The sequence below is a fragment of the Pongo pygmaeus genome, chromosome 2 (genome assembly GCF_028885625.2).
Source record: "Pongo pygmaeus isolate AG05252 chromosome 2, NHGRI_mPonPyg2-v2.0_pri, whole genome shotgun sequence".
Taxonomy (NCBI): domain Eukaryota; kingdom Metazoa; phylum Chordata; class Mammalia; order Primates; family Hominidae; genus Pongo; species Pongo pygmaeus.
Window position 1 is genome coordinate 5,862,278 of NC_085930.1, and position 21,781 is coordinate 5,884,058.

At 34.3% G+C, this 21,781-nt stretch overlaps 1 protein-coding gene across 3 annotated transcripts in view; it reads right to left on the reverse strand.

Moving 5' to 3' along the window:
* Positions 1-347: 347 nt before the first annotated feature.
* Positions 348-21,781, reverse strand: part of EPHA3 (EPH receptor A3) — a 367,831-nt gene continuing 346,397 nt past the window's right edge. For all 3 annotated transcript variants that reach the window (XM_054482953.2, XM_054482954.2, XM_063661463.1), the window contains exons 16-17: positions 10,645-10,800; positions 348-3,077 (exon numbers count right to left, since the gene is read on the reverse strand). In XM_054482953.2, the coding sequence (XP_054338928.1) occupies positions 2,972-3,077; positions 10,645-10,800 (262 nt within the window). In that variant the 3' untranslated portion in view covers positions 348-2,971. The remainder of the gene's footprint in view (positions 3,078-10,644; positions 10,801-21,781) is intronic.

Here is a 21,781-nt window from a genome sequence, read left to right on the forward strand (position 1 = left end):
GTTTATCTCCAGATAATTCTGTCACTTCTTCTAAACATTTTCTTTTTTAGAAAATTAATCCACTTTATTTGTTTTCTGTTATTTGTAATCAAAAGAGAATTGCCTATTACAGTTGTGTTTATTAACTTTGAAATAATATTTACTGATTATTTTTCTGGCTTATTCATAATGAGATGTAGACCAAAAACATGTGGATTATACAATGTAAATCCCTCCTCACTAATGGAGAATAAAAGCCCAGAAGCATATTTTTTGTGACTTATGTAAATTTCATTATTTTGCAGTTTAAATAAGCACATATTTTTATATTTTTGTAAAAAACTTCAAAGACCACTTCTGTATTCCAATCTGTAAAAAATATTTTCATTATGTTTATTATAAAAATATAAATGTTTCCACTACAAATCATTTTACATTAGTAAGAGGCCATCTACATTGTACAACATAAACTGAGTAATATTTTGAAAAGACAAGTTTAAAGTAAACACATAATGCCAATCATATCACATTTATACATGGCTTGATTGATATTTAGCACAGCATAAACTGAGTGAGTTACCAGAAATAAATAATATACGTAAATCAAATTTAAGATACAAAACAGATCATATGGTACATAACATCGTGTAGGAGTTGTGGCTTTATGTTTACTGAAAGTCAATGCAGTTCCTGTACAAAGAGATGGCCGTAAGCATTCTAGTACCTCTACTCCACGGTTAAGAATCGTACACTTATGTTTACATATGTACAGGGTAAGAATTGTGTAAAGTAAATTTATGAGAGGTCAAGTAGAAAAATATTAATAAAATGAAGAACAGTATATGGTGTATACAACCTCTACTTTCAGATGGAAACCACAGCCAAAATAAGTGAAATAGATTCAACAATCCTCAACTTCTATTAGTTTATGAAATGCATGGGTTTTGTTGAGTATGCTCAGAATAGTACCTAAAAAAGAAAATATTAGTCTGGGAAAAAATTAGATTGAAACCATATTCAGATCTCATTCTAACATTCCAAACACAAAATACTTGATTAAAAAAAAATGTTTTCTAGCTGCTGATAGCAGGTATAAGTGAAATTTGTGATTAATTTTATAATCACAAGTGTATTTTTAAAAATTTCATGCTCTTATATATCCAATACAGAATTCTAGTAGCCTGATTTGACTAAGGAATATTGCCAAGATTTGAGAAACAATCTTATATATGAAGGAGTGCAATCTAAGTCTTATTACACTAAACCTACAACAGATTAGCACTTGTGAATTTTGATTCGTGATTGTAAGCTGTGTTTCATTAGCGTTCCATTTTGCATAAGAACATTAAGTTTGCGGCATTGTTTTATCCATTCCATTCTTGTGACATATGCATTTCTTATACTCAAGATCATATCAGCATTACAAAGAGTATCGATAGCGCGAAAACGTTGCTTCAGAATATATTACTAGCTAGATATCCACCAGGTACATCTTTTCAAAATTACTGAGCAAGCTCATAGTTAGCCTTTATGTAATAGTAAGTCTAAATCCCTGTGATGAGAAATTTCTCTCCTGCCTACACATTTTGAGGCGTTTGCTAGATGACCAACTATTCTGAAAATGTTATGTCCAGTAAATTCAAAGAAGTTCAGTCCTTCTAAGTTACACACCAAAACTGCACCATGTACATTGAAGTCGAAGACTCTTAAAGATAATAATACCTGGTACTAATGATCACAATATTTAATTAATTCACCTAAACACCAGTGATACAGAGGAGTAGTTCTGTTATCATCATTCTCTATAAACAGCTCAGCAAATTTCAGCAACAATAGTAAGTGACTTTTCAAAGCCAGTGAGCAAGTAATTTTTTTTTTTTTTTTACTCATGCATTGGCCTATAGGCTGTGTTGTCAATTAGTGCAGCATTCTATATAGGATTCCACTTCTGTCCAGTGGAGCTATTCTCGGAAGCTCTAACACGGCTCCTCCATTAAAGGAGGGAGTTGATAGTCTCTAAGCACCAGAGCAGGAAAGGTATGTTATCTGGTTGAAAATCCATTGCATACAAGCTAGTATATTACACTAAGTTGTGAGCATACAGTTTATAATAAACGGAGAGGCAACAATGATTGGGATAACAGATTATGAGAGATTTGGTTAGTGTATGAACAGGAAAAGGATTTCATTTTTTAAAAATATATGTAAGTGGATGGTTCAAAAAATCTGAAAGAAACCCATTATTATCTGTGTCTAGTTAAATTGCTGACAATTTGAGAGAGCATTTGGCACTTGGCTGTAACAAATCCATATTAAATCATCAAGGCATAAATAGAAAACAATAAAAACAATTCAAAAGAAAATAAATATGTACTTTTTTCAAAAATTAAGACATTTCTTTACATGATATACTTAAGGAAGCTAACAATTTAAAAATGTGTAGTACTTAAAACAACTACAAACTTCATCTCTATATGCTTTAAACAGATAAAAGAGAATAATGCAGTGATAAGGTAGTAAATATGGCCAGATAGTTTGAGGTATAAATTCCTCTATGTTGCTTGCTTTAAAAGAAACAAAATACCTGTTACAGATTTCCTCTGTATATAAAAATATTACAAGTCTTTTCTTTTGTGGCTCTACCTAAACAAAGCCACCATGTCCGTTTTGTTATTTCACTTGCTTTGATTTTACGATAGTCAGTTTATGATCAATGGCTATATACTAGTTCTTCACCATTTTATGCTGAAGAATTAAATTTAATCCATTAACTAATATTTAAAAAAGCAATTACAAAAAAATACCCCACCCACCCATCCACTAAATGATAGGGGAAAATAAAGAGTTTTTCAATTCCATTTTAAGGCATTTGTACTCATATTTGAGTGTCTTATTGGACTTGGAACTTCCACCAGTATCTCCAGCATTATTGTCTGTCTGCAGGATGATGCTACACCTTCCACAGCCACCACTTCCTTCCAGAAGCAGTGCTTTACACAGGAACTGGGCCATTCTTTGATTGCGTTTCTAGAGCTTTAATGCTACTGATGACCTTCTTCTGTGGCCCAACCACGGTGACACCAACCTTTTTCATGTCACTGTAAGAAAAGAAAACAATATAAGAATCGGTTTCTTCGATAGTACATAAGCAGGAGATTTTCAATTAGCACAATTTGCACAACGATGTATTCTAGTACTGTAGACCTCATTGTCTGATATTTACATCATCTGTGTTATTTCCCGACCGTTCCACCGTCTTGTAGAAGACTATATAGATGGTGTAGTGGGTTGAATAGGGTTTCCTCAAAATCTCTGTCAATCCCAAACCTCACAATGCGATTTTATTTGGATAGAGGGTGTATTAGATGTAATTAATACACCGATTGGGAAAATATCTTACTGGATTAGGGTAGTATATAAATTCAGTGACAGTTTCCTTATAAGAGAATAGGACACATAGAGAAGAAGGCGACGTACAAATGGAGTCAGAGATTGGAGTTATATTGCCACAATCCAGAGAATACCAGGATCCACCAGAAGCTAGAAGAGACGAGGAAGAATTCACCCCTAGAGACTGGAGCAATTGTGGTACTGCCAACATCTTTATTTCAGACTTCTGCCACCAGAATTCTAAGAAAAAAACTTCTGTTGTTTAAGCCAATAAATTTGTGGTAACTTCTTGTGGCAGCCTTAGGAAACTAATATCAATGATCACACATGCTTTGTGGGGTTTTATCTCTTTCCCTTGAACCTGGGGACTGCTTTGGCTAACAGAGTATGCCAGAATTGGCATTGTATCACTTTCTCCATTCAGGTCTTAGGAAACTGCCAGCCTCTACTTATTGCTTGAGACATCCTCTCTGGGGGCTCTAGAGCTGCCATATAAAAAGTCTGACCACCTGACACTATTGCACAGGAGAGGCCACATGTAAGCACTTTGGCCTACAATCCCAGATGAGACCAGCTGTATAGCTAACTGCATCAAGGCAGACGTCGAAATGAAAGCATCTCCAGCCCTCTACACCAGATCAGTCCATTTGGCAGCTGTAAGCTTCTGTCAACATCAACAGTAGAGCACAAAGAATCACCCACCTGAGCTCTGCCCTAATTTATAACCCACAACACTATGATGTATAATAAACCTCTTGCTGTTTTAGCCTTTAAGTTTTCAGGGAGGCTGCTGTGCAGCCATAGATAACTGGAATAATCTCATTAAAGTACACAGTTCTTTCAAAGTAGAAAAACAATGACAAAGACATATCTCTTTTTATTAAATATATAATAATTTAAAGTCGGAAAGTAGGCATTAAAATAAAGATTATAAAAACATAAGGAATTTCATTTAGGTAAAAAAGACAGCTAATGTGCAAACGGTTAATTATATATTCTTGTTTCAAGTAATTAGTTCATATATTCACACCTTTCAGGATTAAGAGATGCTCAAACATCCCCCTCCAATGAAAGCTTCCCCAACCTTCCTATTTAATATTTTAAAACTTTTCTATACTTGTATCTGCACTTTCTGTTTTCTTCTTTCATTTTCTTCCAAAGCATTTATTACCATCTAACATATTGAGTTTCTTTCTGATTTATTTTCTTTATTCCCTATCTTACTCCACAAGAAGGTAAATTCCATGTGAACTGGGATTCTTTTTTTTTTTTTTTTTTTTTTGTACTCTGTTTATCAACAGCAACCTAAACAATGGCTGCCAGTTACTGGGCTCAATACAAATTTGCTAAAGAAAGAAACATACAAAATATGTTTTTCTGGGTAAAGACGACCAGGCGTAAAGTATCATTTGTCAAGGACAGCCAGGAAAATTGAGAATGGCAAGGAAAAAAGAACATGTGTGAACACACCACACACAGACACACACACACACACACACGCACACAGAGGGGTTTCCTTTATACTGAGCATAAAGAAAGAAAAAATTGGGAATTCAACTACATAGAAATGGATTAATCAATTTCTTAAGAAATGGGTTCCTAGGCAATAAAGGTGTTCAAGAAAACAATAGGTAACCATTTGAGAAGAAATGTAGTTGTTATTTAAGCATCAGGGCATTAAATTAACCAAGACTCTACTGAATTCCTACCATCTGAGCTGACAAAGTTCCTGATGACCTGCAGGTTCCCTCCCCGCTGACTGTCAAAAGGCTGATAAATCCTCTATGGAGAGCTTGTGCCTTGCCTTAGGCTGTATCTGATCATACTCTTCCTCAGGAAGGCTAGTGGGGATGTATGGGAACGTGAGGCTTGCCACGCTTAGTGTAACTGTGGACGATGAAAGCCTTCACTTAGAGTAATGTATGCTACTTCTGTTGATCCCTGCCTTTGAGAATGTGCATTACAGGATTTTGATAAACATACCATGAATCTATCTTTAAAACAAAGAATAAACATTTCTCCACTTATCCCCAAACTATAGCAAAGTCAGTTTATGAGTCTAGAGCCAGAAAACAGGACGGATACAAGTATGGGTATGCAAATCAATAGATTCTCACTCTTTCTTCTTTCTTTCATCTTCTTCCAATACCATATCATATGTTTTATGACTAGATGATTTTTTGTCCTTTGTCTCTTCCCTTTCCCCTTCTTAAAATAATAGTCATGGAATGTAATCCCAGCACTTTGGGAGGCCGAGGCGGGTGGATCACGAGGTCAGGAGATCAAGACCATCCTGACTAACACGGTGATAACCCGTCTCTACTAAAAATACAAAAAATTAGCCGGGCGCGTTGGCGGGTGCCTGTAGTCCCAGCTACTCCGGAGGCTGAGGCAGGAGAATGGCGTGAAGCCGGGAGGCGGAGCTTGCAGTGAGCCGAGATCACGCCACTGCACTCCAGCCTGGGCGACAGAGCGAGAATCCGCCTCAAAAATAAATGAATAAATAAATAAATAAATAAAAATAATAATAGTCATGGAAAGTAAATATATATATAATATTTATATTATATGAGTAAATATATATATATAATATTTATATATTCCAATGCAGTAATTGCCTGAGCTCTTTGAGAAATTTAAGCATAGTTACTGAGTACTACTTGCTATGATGTTTGGCCCTGATCCTCCTTCTGAACTGAAGCACTCATCCCCAAGTGACTGCAAAAATGTGATGCTGAGTTCACAGACCGATTTGAGACATTCCTCATCATTTCTTCATAGCTGCACCTCCTGAGTGTATTCCTCAAGAAGTGTTCTGCAACAAACTGTTTTACATTGTGTCTGTGAACCCAGTATAAGCAAACATATATATATATGTTTATATATATACATGTTTATATATGTTATCTACAATGTATAAACATTATATATAATATATTATATATTATATGTTTTTATATATACATGTTTATATATGTTATCTACAATATATAAACATTATATATAATATATTATATATTATATGTTTATATATATACATGTTTATATATGTTATCTACAATATATAAACATTATATATAATATATTATATATTATATGTTTATATATTATATATAAACATTATATAATATATTATATATAATGTTTATATATTGTAGATATATATAATATATAATATATTATATATAAACACATAATATATAATATATTATATATAAACACATAATATATAATATATTATATATAAACACATAATATATAATATATTATATATAAACACATAATATATAATATATTATATATAAACACATAATATATAATATATTATATATAAACACATAATATATAATATATTATATATAAACACATAATATATAGTACATTATATATAAACACATAATATATTGTACATTATATATAAACATATAATATATAATATATTATATAAACATATAATATATAATATATTATATAAACATATAATATGTAATATATTATATAAACATATAATATGTAATATATTATATATAAACATATAATATGTAATATATTATATAAACATATAATATGTAATATATTATATATAAACATATAATATGTAATATATTATATAAACATATAATATGTAATATATTATATATAAACATATAATATGTAATATATTATATATAAACATATAATATGTAATATATTATATATAAACATATAATATGTAATATATTATATATAAACATATAATATGTAATATATTATATATAAACATATAATATGTAATATATATTTTTATATATTTATATAAATATACTACATATGTTTTATATATAATTTTTTTACTTAATGCAAATGATTATATTGGACTTTTGAAAAGAGAATTAAAGTAATTATCCATTTGGGTTATTCCTTAGCTAGGGTTTATAAACACCCTCTAGTCTCGCTATTCTTGCCCAAATATCTTCTGTCCACTACTCTGCCATGTCCAAAATAATTTGGAACCCCCAGTTGCTGCTGTCTCTGTAACACTCTGTGTGCTCATTTCATTTTGACTGTCCTATTCAGAAGAGTGGTGGAAAAGTTCAAGACTAAAGAGCAATTCCAGACTGAGACCAGAGGTTAATGTGTTATCTGGTACTTCAAAGGCAAAGGGATAGGTGATGACACTTTGAAAATGGCATCCATGGGTGAAGGATAATGACATGTGGCAATGAATCTGCTTAATATTCATTCCACACACTTAATTCTCTCTCTAGTTTCACAGTCACAGTCATTCTAACCTTTCCCTTTCTCTCTTCCTTTCCCACTTTAACCTTCCTAAATCCATCTTAGGTTATGAAGTAATGCCTTGAAATATGTATTTATTAAATAAAATCGCATATGCTCTGGGCTTTGTTCAAAAATGAGATAACTTGAGTAGCTTACATGTCAATGAAATCTCTAAACTAACGAAAATAAATTAATATGCATTTGAATGTGAAATTTTATTGATCTTTTCCTATACTTTGGCAGCCTGAATAGGAATAAAGGTATGTTTTTCTATTCTAGGAGGATCTCCATAGTTATTTGGTCAAGCAAATCATTTCTGAATTGATTCTGGATGGCACAATGAAAATAGAGACTGAAAGCAATCAAATTCAAACAATAAGCCAAGAACCTGAAAGAAAGCTAAAATATCTAGCTCAATATTTTACAGCATTTATGCTGAAAATGTTGCCTCATTATATTTACCCAAATTATTAGTATATTAAAGACTTTTAATAAATTATCATTTTGTAATATAAACTAGGAGCATGAGCTGTATGACACTATGAAGACTCAAGGAAAAAAGCAGCTCCTTTCAAGAAGGAGTGTTAGGGCAAAGGTGTTAATCCTATATTGTCCCTGAATTGAGGAGAAAGGACAGAAGAAGGAATATTGTGGGGAGTGCAATATGGACATATCCATACCACCTGACTCAGTGTGCAGGACAAACCTGAAAAAGCTGTCTTTCAGGAAAAGTCAGCTTTCATCTTGAATGTATATTCACAGGTTGTTCAAATAATAATAACAATTAAGTAAATATATTCCAACCAGCCAAAAAGAGTTTGACGTCCAACATGGTATTGTTGACACAAGTAACGTTGCTAACTTGGAAAGTATGACAAATGCTGTCATTCACTTTTTTAAAGCAAATAGCTTTCTTATCACATTCATAGCTTATAATGGCCGACAATATTTGAATTGCAAACTAGCAGTTAATCTTATTAACAGTGTTCTGCCTCATACATTTCAATATAGTGTTTCGATATCTAAAAGTTTTGAGTGTTGATATTTTATTGAGAATAAACATTTGCGTAACTTTGCCTTTGAAAATCTGGCAATGATGTGGACATGTTCAACTTTGTGTTTGCTTTTCACTAGGCTTCTGTGCTCTACAGCACATGTTTTGTATATCATAACCCTAACTGTTTATATTACAAAAATAAGAATTTATAAAAATATTTAAATACATGACTATATCCTGAGACTGTATCTGATCAAAATAAGTACCACAGAAACCCAAGTGTACTGTCGATTGGGTCAGAAGTCTATTCAATAAACACCACATTCCACTTTGAACAGGAATGCTGGTGCATGTTAAATTGACTAGGGTAAGTTTATTTTTTTTAGAACAAGTCCTCTTCTTCAATAATCATAAACTGTTCCTGTAAGTCCTTCTTTGGCTTTATGTCTTTCTGATTGTAATGTTACACCATAAATTATAAACTTATTTATTTGTTTGTTGGGCACTTACATCTATTAATTACATAGCACATTCTTTTTTGGCATCTAACCTGTTATTTTTCACAGTGATGTTAAATGATTGACAGGGTGACAATGAAAGTCTTTAAATATTCAACAATATTTAAATATTTAAGTATTAGTGGGCAATGATAACACTTAAAGAAACTTGGGGGACTAAAGGGTTTATTTAATTTAACAAAGATCAAAGAAAGACTGACACAAAGATGAACACTTTCCCAATAGACCATGCAAGCGACAACATTCTGGACAACTTTTGGTGTATGTATCCAGTATAGACTTCTTTCTTTGGGACAGTTCTCCATCTTATCTTCAGGAAAAGGCCCCTAGAGCCAAGTTCATACTATCTCATTCTACTTCTTTTGAAGATAAATGACTAGATACTAGCAAACATATGACTTTGGAGGTGCCAATGTACAAGTGGGACTGAGCCAGTCCTACTTTCTCTCCTGGTAACTTAAAATTAAGGGAGTTGGACCCTGGTCAGTTGAATGGCATTATAAGGCTATATGACCAAGAGTTGAGAAAGCCAGTTTTTAGTTATGTGCATGGGAATCCAGAAAATGTCATTGTGCAGAAAAAGAAAAAATGATGCAGTCACATTAGGAAGTGAAGTAAATTGGTTCTCAATCACAGTGAGATGAAGAATGTGACTTCCAACTCTTAATTTATCAGTTCCCAAACACCCTACTTTGTGAATAAGAACCAAATTTTTGGCTATTCACTGGATTCGCTTGATTCTTTATATACCCCCTTTCCTTGAGTCCATGTGTTTCTCATATCAAAAGATTCCTGTTACCAAAAGATTATTGTCCAAAAAATACAGCATATTATACTTGATTATTTATTGGCTTTTAACACATAAAGCTATAAATTAATATTAATATTATGATGCATATTTTTTCTTTCTCATGTGGCAATAAGCCTTTTGAGGAAAACCCAAAAATTCTATCTTAAACCTAATTATAACTTCATTTTCTAGCATGATATCTTTTACAGAGTAGACAATGATGAATACATGATGTTATGTTTATTTAGCAACTATGAAAACTAGTTTTAGACTTTACTGTTTCCTTGTATACCACATTATCTACTTGGTTCTCAATTTTCCTGATTCACAGATGTTAAGCTTTAGTAAAAATAACAGATAAATCACAAAATGCAGAAATATAATAATCATCAATCTATGTCTGCTTATGTTTTAAATTAGGGGCTTCAGTCTGCAGTATGGTTATGGGTGTGAATCTATTGATTGATCTGAAGGTCATATCTAAAGACACCGATCCTGGGTACTATCTTGAGAGAGGAAGACACATCAATATGTATCAATCCAGAAGCTGTGGGCCACAAGGAGACCCAGGGCCCTGATTAGCAGTTCCAGGAGATAGTCAGTACCTCAGATCTACCACTAATATTTATAACATGTCAAGCCAAGATGTTACTATTCAGCAGAAAGTTCAAAAGAATCATTCATTCTTCTTAATGAATTTTTTTTCTTACTCTGTGGAAATCTTGGCTATTGTGTCACAAGAACTGTACTCCACGCCTGTGAAGATTTCCTTGCAGTGTGCTGTCCGGACACCATTAAGCCAGTCACCTGTTGTGCGGAAGGTAGTGATATCCACATTGCTTTGGTCCAGAAGAAGGTTTGATGGCCTGTAAGAAAAGAAAACACCAAAGGGAGACAGATCAGGAGTCAGCAGAGTTGCTGTGTGTCAAAATTTGACACTAACATCAGCAGGAACTTCCAGACTTCATATGGTGTTCCTGTTCATTTGTGGAATTTATCTGCCATGAAAGCTTCATCTGTTCAAGCTGGCAGCTTGGAGGAACGCCGTGTAATCATCTTGTCTAAGTTCTCCCCTTCTCCATCCACAAATGCTTTTTAAATCGCTGAAAATTTGCCAGTGAAAGACATAAATATATCCATACATATTTTATTATCATTGAATTTAATCACTAGCAAAAATGGTAGTAATTTAGGATACAGTTACAGTAGGCAGGACACACTGAATTCTTTGCTGTCTGCTTTGATGATGGATTCAGTTTCAATATTTTAAGTATTTCCCACTGGATGTTTGTTTGTTAGACATTGCACAGGTTGCTGTCTAAAGAATGGCTTGAACAATCTAGGCTATACTTACAGCAGGACATAAACTCAACGCAGTTAAATAATGCTGCATGTCATTAAAAATAAAAAATAATAGAAAAAAGTAGATGACTGATAAGAAAAAACATTCTTGCATACTTGACACCAAATGAAGTTCATGATATATATATGCAACACATTATTCATGATATACACATTATATATGTAATGTGTTTATATACACGATATATACATAATATTTTATATATATACACACTCACACACATACACAGAGACTCAGAGAGGGATTGTAATTGTGATTTATATTGCACAATACAATCAGCTTTAAGAAAAAGGGCGGGGCACAGTGGCTCACTCCTGTAATCCCAGCACTTTGGGAGGTTGAGGCCGGCAGGTCACCTGAGGTCAGGAGTTCGAGACCAGCCTCACCAACATGGAGAAACTCCATCTCTACTAAAAATACCAAATTAGCCATGGTGGCACATGCCTGTAATCCCAGCTACTCGGGACGCTGAAGCAGGAGAATCGCTTGAACCTGGGAGGCGAAGGTTGCGGTGAGCCAAGATCGCGCCATTGCACTCCAGCCTGGGCAACAGGAGCGAAACTCCGTCTCAAAAAGAAAGAGAAAAAGAAAAAGGACTTCCTTCTAGGATTTTTTTTTTATATAAATACAGGCTTAAACATCTATCTATAACCACCTGCAAGACCTGGTAAATCAATGGAACAGAAGAGGCATAAAGGAAATGAAGGAGACAATGTTTGCCTCCCTGAAGAGGCAAAAGAAGCAGCCTGCTGGTGAAATGTCTTTGGTGTGTTTTTTTTTTTCAGCTCTTAGTGGCCTCTTTAATTGTCCTTTGACTTATAAGACTGGAGCCAGTCACTAGGTGAACAATTTATTGACTTCTCTCTTCTTTTCTCCTAAGGAAGGGAGCTTGGGCACAAGGTAGTTATAAAAGCCTTTAGTTTTGGATAAATAATAACAATGACAGAAATAAGTTTTGAAGGCCCTTGTTTTCATATTATATTGAACGTTCATGTGCACTCAATGTGGCAGGCATCATGCTAAGAATATTACACAGACATGAAGGACCTTAATCTTTACAGTACCTGTTAGGCCCTGATGCTATCCTCTGAGATAGATAAAGAAGCTGAAACTAAATCACATTAAGTTACAAATCTAAGTTTCCTCAGGCAAAAGAGGCAGAGCTGGCCTTTAGACCCACATTATTCTATACCACAGCCCACATACTTGACTGCTACACTGTGCCATTTAGGTAAAACTTTGTTCATATTGCATTTCCCCTGTTTTTTCTTAAACGATTTATTGATTCCATCATGTGGCGTATTCGATGTTTATATGCCTTGAAGTTTAGTGCACAGATACTGGAACCGTAAGGCCTGGATTGAATCCCAGGTATACCACATACTATTTGTGTGACCTTGGTGAATTTCTTGTCTGTTTCCTCGTCTGTAAAATGGGGATGACGGTGAGGATATCGATTTCACACAAATGAAGATTAAATGAGCATATGTAGGAAGCACTTAGAATAGTGCTGGCTCATAATAAGCACTGTCTGTTAGCTGTTCATTATTCTTATGTAAATGGTGAAATGGTTAAACTTCTGAAAACTTCAAAAAGAAAATAGCAGAGTAAATATCAGTTTATATATAATGCTGGGAATGCAATGATCTTGTTAACCACCATTTTAAGTAACTAGAAATTTAGTCATATATAATATTATGTACATAATAGTACAACAACCCTGAGAAGTAGCCATTATTAGGGGCTTCATTAGAATAGTCAATAACTTTTACAACTTCACAATCATTCCACAGCAAATGTTTGAAAACTGAAGTGCTATTCTGCTGTGATTTTTTTCAGTATTGTAACAAAATATAGTATTAATATTAAAACTGTATATATCATAACTTAATCTTATTTAATAATTACGAGGGTACATTTTGATTTTTTGCCATTTTAGTTATTCAGAATCTTTCAATAAAAATCTCCAAAATTAGGAGTATTAAAACTAGAACTTCATATTTTTCTTATATACTTGAAATGAAAGATTAGTCTAAGTGAAGTCCGTCATTTGAAGTGCTTAAATTCAAAGTTTAGAATTTGTGGTGAGAAGACACCAGAACAAATAATATATTGACATGCATTTATCCTTATTTTAGAAATAAATTTAGGTCTCTAAGGGGCTAATTTCAATATCTTTAGAAATAGAATGAAACAGCAAAATGAACAATATACACGAAATAAAACTGTATAATGTTTTACATATGAGTAGCAGTCACTGATTACCATCTAGGATACGTGGTAAAAGCTCCTGTTCTAAATGAGAAAATCTATGAAGCAAATCTGTGCCAGCTCCGCCCACACTTAAATAGGTCTTTTAATTGAGAGGTTTATACCACTTCTGGTGATATTCTTCAGCTTACTCTCTTATGTACAAAAGACCTGCTCAAGTGTAAAGTTGATTTGTGAGCCAGGACAATTTCAGATCATCGTGCCCTACACCTACATGCTATTACTTGGAACATATGAGAAATTTGTGAACTCACTATCTGGATTTTTACAGTGAGGCATGAAACGTATTTGATAAAAACGGTCACATGTTAGTGCAGTTTTAACCCTGAGTTTCAGAAGAAAAATTGCAACATTGGTTCTGACTCTATTTTCATACTCTGTGGAAAATATAGATTAATAGTCCCCTCCCTGTGATTGTCATTTGTGTAGTGGAGGGAAGTTGAAAGGGAGGGATTCTTCAACCTTCTGTCCATTAGACTGAACTCAATTACTTCAATCCTTTCTACTTCACAAGTTCAAATTATAAATTGAAAATCTTAATTATGGAGTTTATAATTTCTATTTCTGTGATATAGTTTAGTTTTACTAACTCTCAGAGATTATCTAAAAAAGGATTAGGCCTTATTATATAAATATTAATTTTTTCCTTAAGCAATATCTGGAAAACTATAAAATATCAATATAACATTTCATAAGTTATTTTCTTCTGAAACATATATGCAAACAACTTTCTATGATTTTTTAAATTACTCATCTGAGGAAGAAAAACAGCTTATTTTTATAATTGAAAATTTTGTATTTTTATTCTTTTCCTAAGAACTTCAGATTACAGATACACATCAAAATGTACACAATATTCATGGGTTGTTTCAGCATAACTATCATGAATGAAATAGTCTTTGTCACTAGCAAGCATTAGACATTACACTAGACTCACTGGATAAGTCATTGAACCACTAAAAAATTGATAAGAATAGCATTAAGTCAGGTGTGAGAAGATTTTATAGGAAAAATGATGTGAAACCTAGAATGAGACAAGACATTAAACTATCTACAGGCATGCGCGCGCACACGCCACAGTTTCTCTGTCTACAGTAGCTGGAGCACAGAACCTTATGTCAAGTTTTAGTCCCATGAATAGTAATACTTTTTTATTTATGGGTTTGTGGGTATGAAGAATCAAACCCCAGGACATTTATTCAGAATATTTATGAAGTGTGCCTAATAGCAAAATGCAGAATTCTTTCTTCTCAGTTCAAAATAGTTTGTACTTTTACACTCAACACTTTAGCCAGACTCAACAAGAGTTTAGAGAAAATTAGTATAAACAAATTGAAATAGAACAGGACGTGTGGATTAAGGATTAGTGACCCCAACTGAGTTTGTCTGTTTATGACTTGGATCAAAGTGCATCCAAGACAAAAAAAAAAAATGACCTAATTTTAATGCCAGTGACCTCAGAATAACCAGCCCTGCAAAGTATCATTTTTCCACTTCCAGGATTTCTCTGGGGATTTCAAATAAAACTTGGTTCCTTTCCTCCTCAGAGAGGACATCTGGAGAGTTTATCAATGGATAGGAATTTGTCTCTCACTGTGAAGAGCCTGTGATGTCTCTTCATGCGCACCAAGGGAATCTGGGCCTTTGAGCAGCTGCAGGCATTGGCGTTTTTTCAGACCCAGCCCCAGACATTGGGTCTGAAGGGGAAATTTATAGGCTGGGTGATGTGCACCGTGAGCTCACACTTTTACTAGACAAATTAGATAGGTTTCAATCCATGCAGCTGTAAACGATGTCCTACAGAGCTCCACCTGATCTTTTACAGCTTTTCATAAATCAGTACCTACTGGCTGCAGACCGCAGTCATTAAAAAGAAATCATGGAAATTACATGTTTGCTCAGGGGAAGTGAAAAATAACTTTCTTCCCTTTCTTTCTCCCTCTTTCTATTAAGATTTGTGAATTATTCTTTCATGGGTTTTCATACTGTTGCATTAGGGAGTTACACATATATTTTCTTCCCATCAATTCCTATTTTAGCTGTAAATAGGTGCATAAAAATTAGCACCAGATACTGGGGAAAAATCTCAATAAACAACTGCCAATCCCAGGAATATCTTCGGATAATAATCTTATTTCAATGCTACCTTAGAAGTCTGAATCACTAGTTATCCATTTCTGACTTAATAGACTCCTTTTGATTTACAAAGAGATTTACTCCTCAAATATCAAAAATAATAACTAATACACATTTCTTGAATGAATAAGTATATGCCTATTATGTCTAGAAGGAGGTAATAATATTCGAGATGCATACTGTAACATTATAATTATTTTTTATTTGTTGTGAATAGTTTCAGGAAATACATTAAACCTAAAAAGCAACTTTTTAAAGCCAAAATACTAATAATTATATCCGAATTTATTATTGTTTGAGAATAGTAATATATTTTTTCAGTACATTTTATAACTTTTTTTTTAAATTTCAAATGATTCCCCAATGTATTTTAGGGGGAAAATCTTATATTTGCCAATTTATTTTAATGTTGATTGCCGATGACCTTGATCTTTATCACTGAAATTAAAAATCCAGATACGATAAAATGAATTTAATTTTTCATCAGTAACTAAAAATAATTTTGAATATATACAGTTCCCAACAGGAACCTAGTACATAAATGACACATTAAGGAGAAATAAAGTCATTGTGTTTATTTTAATTATCTCTAGGCCTTAAGGACAAAAATCTTTGAAGTTATAGCCGTTACATCTGGTTTAATTCCTCCCTGTGGTAAAATTAGCTGCTTTGATTTTAAGATTAAAAAAGAGAGAGAGAGAGAGAGATCACTTGGGTATTCGGCATATTTGATTCCCTCTAAAAGGTTCTGTATCATATTTGTTCACTGAGCAAAGTCACCCTGTCAGTTTCAGAATTTGAGGTCAAAGTCATTTTGAGAAATAAAGGCAGATTGTTTTTTGGTTGTTAGATTTATCTTGAAGGATATGGTATTTGTCAAAACAGCAGTTATTCTCAAAAAGAATTCTATTATGTACTCTTAGAGATCAGAAGCTTTTTATTAATACTTGTTGATTTTCATTAACTGGGAAAAATATGAGTATTGTTTATTTTTACTCCTCTCTATGCTGCAAGTTAATAAAAATAAATTCCTTCAAAGTTAGTGATCAACGCAATGAAACAACATATTTAAAAACATTTCAATTAAATTCACTAAATATAATTGGGTCTGCAGAACCTTGTTCTAAATATTATTAAATATATTGCTTAAGTCTTTGTGTCATGAATTGTGTTGCCTTCCATTTAAAACCTCGTTCTAAATATTTTGAATGTATTATCTAATTTTTTTGTGTCAAGAATTTGAATTTTATCAATTTACAACAGTATAGAAGAATTCAATACCTGGCTAGTGGAAATTCTGTGAACTTAAGAAGAAATTATTTCTCTATTTCATTTTACACACATATGCACACATACACATCTCTTCAAAATTAATATTGTCAATAATAAAAATCTCATATCTTCAAAAATAAAAAGGCTATCTTACTACTTGAATAGAAACACATTCTCATTTTTCTGTTATTAGTCTTAAGTTTTAATTTAGCTTCAGTTATAAAATAAGTGAACAAATTTCTTTAAATCTAGAAGTTATATTATAATCTTTCAAAATATGTTTTTAAAAAATAAATGTGTATTTCTCTTATATGTACAATACAATGTGTTGGGAAGTTAAAGAATATTTTTAAGACTCTTTTCTATTTATTTTCATGGTGGCATTTTCTATCAAGAACATCTTTAAGAAACATTCCTTTGGGCTGGATGTGGTGGCTTAAGCCTGAATTCTCAGCAATTTGAAAGGCCAAGGCAGGTGGATCACCTGAGGTCAGGAGTTCGAGACCAGCCTGGTCAACATGGTGAAACCCCATCTCCACTAAGAATACAAACATTAGTCAGGCATGGTGGGGAGTGCCTATAATTCCAGATACTCAGGAGGCTGAGGCAGGAGAATCGCCTGAACCCAAGAGGCGGAGGATGGCACCATTGCATGCCAGCCCGGGTGACAAGAGTGAAACACTGTCAAGAAAGAAAGAAAGGAAGAAAGGAAGAAAGGAAGGGAAGAAGGAGAGAAGGAAGGAGAGAAAGAAGGAAAAGAAAGAAAGAGAAAGAAAGAGAGAGAGAGAGAGAAGAAATAAACATTTCTTTGATTCTTATAAAAAAAGAGAGGAGAGCTTCTTTTTTTTTCATTCTTTTATGCACATCTTCTTCTGCCTTGCCTTTTCATTATCCAATTTTATAATTAGGTCTCTCACAATGTAATATATATTATTCCAAAATTCAAAATAGTTTTCTTAATACCTCAATGTTACTTCTATCTTTTTTTAAATTTTACTTTAAGTTCTGGGATACATGTGTTGAACCTGCAGGTTTGTTACATAGGTATACATGTGACATGGTGGTTTGCTGCACCCATCAACACATCGTCTAGGTTTTAAGCTCCACATGCATTAGGTATTTGTCAGAATGCTGTCCCTTCCCTTTCCCCTCACCCTCCGATAGGCCCTGGTGTGTGATGTTCCCCTCCCTGTGTCCATGTGTTCTCATTGTTCAACTCCCACTCATGAGTGAGAACATGCGGTGTTTGGTTTTCTGTTCCTGTGTTAGTTTGCTGAGAATGATGGTCTCCAGCTTCATCCACGTCCCTGCAAAGGATATGAACTCATTCTTTTTTATGGCTGCATAGTATTCCATGGTGTATATGTGCTACATTTTCTTTATTGATGGGCGTTTGGGTTGGTTCCAAGTTTTTGCTATTGTAAACAGTCCTGCAATAAACATACGTGTGCACGCCAGTTAGAATGGCGATCATTAAAAAGTCTAGAAACAACAGATGCCAGCGAAGATGTAGAGAAATAGGAATGCTTTTACACTGTTGGTGGGAGTGTAAATTAGTTCAACCATTGTAGAAGAGAGTGTGGTGATTCCACAAAGATATAGAACCAGAAATACCATTTGACCTAGCAATCACATTACTGGGTATATACTCAATGGATTATAAATCCTTCTATTTTGTAACTAGAAGTCTTTTCCCTCAGTTTTTGTTTTTCTTTCCCTTTTTCAGCTTTTGATAACACCGTTTGAATCTACTTTTTGGAAATGCCTTGCACTGTGGTTTTCTGCAGTAGTCTAAACCTCATCCTATCACCCTGATTGTTCCTCGTTTCTACCTACCATTTCACATTCTTCTGTGATATAACTGGCACTGCTCTCCAAAGCTCAAAATAAAGGGAATTTTCTTTCTCTCTTGGTGGAAGTCAACGTAGTGAGTTAACATTCTGAGATATTAATGAATGTTTCATATTTGTTTTCCTTCTTGTATTGCCATTTCCTGGCACTGATTGGCTCCACAGCCCCCTTACAAGGTGCCTAAAATCTGGATTGGCTGCCACTACACCTTGTTACATACAATGGAAACAGGAGGCATTCAAACATTCTAATTAGTTTCTTGACTGTTGCCAAGAATGCTTATCTGCATGGCAGACCTGTTCTTCCTTCTGTTCTTCCTACCACTGTCAATGAGAAGTCTGATCTCAAAGGCTCCGCATTCAGAACCTGGAAGTATTCTCTGATACTTTCTCTGTCACTCTGCACGTCTCAGTCACTATGTCCTATAGAACTCGCTTTAATACAACATATTGAATTCACACACTGTCTACTTTCCCTGCTCTACCATAGCAGATCCTTTTCTTAGACTATTGAAATCCTAATTCTCTCGTATGAATCCCTTCACCTCCAGCCCTTTTCAGAAGTAGCTGTCAAAGAACTATTCCCTAAACACACGGCAACATATCACTTAAGTAACTTCAATGTCTCCCCTTTCCTTATGGATAAAAGCCCAAATGTCTAGAAATGACATTCAGTCTTCCATTACCTGACGAATCATCTATCGCAGTGGTCCCCAACCTGTTTGGCACCAGGGGCCGGTTTCATGGGAGACAATTTTTCCATGAATGGGGGTGTGGTGGGGGATGGTTTCAGTATGAAACTGTTCTGCCTCAGATCATCAGGCATTAGATTATCATAAGGAGCGCACAACCTAGATTCCTCGTGTGTGCAGTTCACAACAGGGTTTGCACTCCTATGATAATCTAATGCCGCTGCTGATCTGCAGTAGGTAGAGCTCAGGCGGTAATGCTCACCAGCCCTCCATTTGCCTTCTGCTTTGGCACCTGGTTCCTAACAGGCCATGGCCTGGTAGCAGTCCATGGCACGGGGGCTGAGGATCCCTGATCTATCAGGTTTTTTCCCCATAATTTCCTTTTTTTATCCTGTAGTCTAGCAAAACCGTATTATGCAATGTGATTTGGAAGCATCCTCCCTATTTGCGTGTCTTCCCTTTTCTGTAGTGTTCCCCCAGCCTGTTTTCCTGTTACCTGCCTGTAGAAATTTCATCCACTATCCAAAAGTCCCTTTTACATACAAATACCAGAACACTCCAAATATAAAAGTAGACTCACCTCCCCTCAGGATTCCCAAATGCCTTTTATTTTTGCTCTAACAATTACATGTTGTGAGGGGTATGAGAGTTTTCTGAATATTCTTTTTTCTTCCACATTTAAACGTAAGCTGTTGAGGGTGGAAGCTACGCCTGTTATCTATATAATCATCACAGGACCTAACATAATGTCTCACACAAGGTTATTGTTGAATAAACATCTGTAGCCTTGTACTGAGGTACAATCAAAACTTAAAACACTCACATCTCCTCTGATTTACTCTACTTTTAGAAAAAGTAATCAATGACTAGGGAACAAGCATAACACAAAGTTTAAATATAACTGTCTTTCCCTTATCATCATTCTTTGCAGCATCTAAGTAATTGTTTGATCTGGCCCACCCTGACCATCAGATTTCCACCTTCCCCACTTCCAGTGATGATATTCATGGAGACACTCTAAGTGGAAGATTCTTTGAGGATGATACTGCTATAAATCATCAACTCTAATGAAGGCTGAAAAGTGAAATGATGCATTATAAAAAGACTTCTATTGCAGTACATGCAACAACGTTTTTAAATTCAATTAGTTTCAAAAGGTACTTAGCCACCAAGAAAAAAATAAAATTTGACCATAAAACTTACTAAATCCAGAAAGACTGAAGAAACATCATTTCTATCAGAATGATGTTGTTTTTCTTAAAAGACACTACAGAGTACGTGTATAAACACAGTTCTATGCACTGATCTGAATAACTACATCATTCAGAAACTTGAATGCTTTGTACCAGCCACGAATTCAGTTTTGAGGTCTCCTATTATATTTTTAGGAGTGTATTTCTGGAGTTGAGTTGACAGAAAGGTACACATGTAGAATTTTGCTTAGGAGAACAGGTTGAGGCTTTTACCATATGATCAATGTCTATAAAAAAAATCTGTTCAGAGAACAGAAAAACACTGGAATTTTTTCTATAAATTGCATCTTTTGAAATGGAAATTTACTAATGACGTCAGCAAATATTTATTAGGTATTTAGGAGATATTTACTGAGCACCCATTATCAACCTGCACTGGTAACACAAGAGAAGCATGGTGTGTGCTCTCACGGGGCTTAGAGTTTATTGAGAAAATGGATAGTTATAAAGAATACACACACAAACACAGAAAACAGAATTAAAATAGTGATGAAGAACGAGAATATGGTGCTCTGTAAAAGAATAATGAGGTTAAACTTCATTTCACTGGTGCTGCCACAGAATGACTCAATACATACATGATGTGTAAGTTGCTTCCTTAAGGAAGAAAGGTTCAAAGGACAATCTGAGACAAGGCAAACAGCGTGGGCTGCAATCTTCTGAAATGCTTTTGTTTTCTGAAAGAACTAGAAGTGGCCACTGAGGTTAGAGTATTGTTTAGGTGAAGATGGCACAAGTCGAAAGGTTAAAATGACCCCCACCTCCTCATACTTTTGCTCCTCCCTCTACAAAGCAGTCATATAAATCATATCATCTTACTTCGCTGGTTCAGATGCCTAATGAATTCCTCATGCATTTGAAAAATATTTCAAAGTCCTCACCATGGCTTGTGTAGCCTCAGGGGCTCTGGCTTCTGTTTACCTCCTTAGGTTCATGACAGACTCCCTTCAGTCATATTATTCTCTGCCACTTCCTAGAACTCTCCAAACCCTTTCTCATCTCAAGACTTT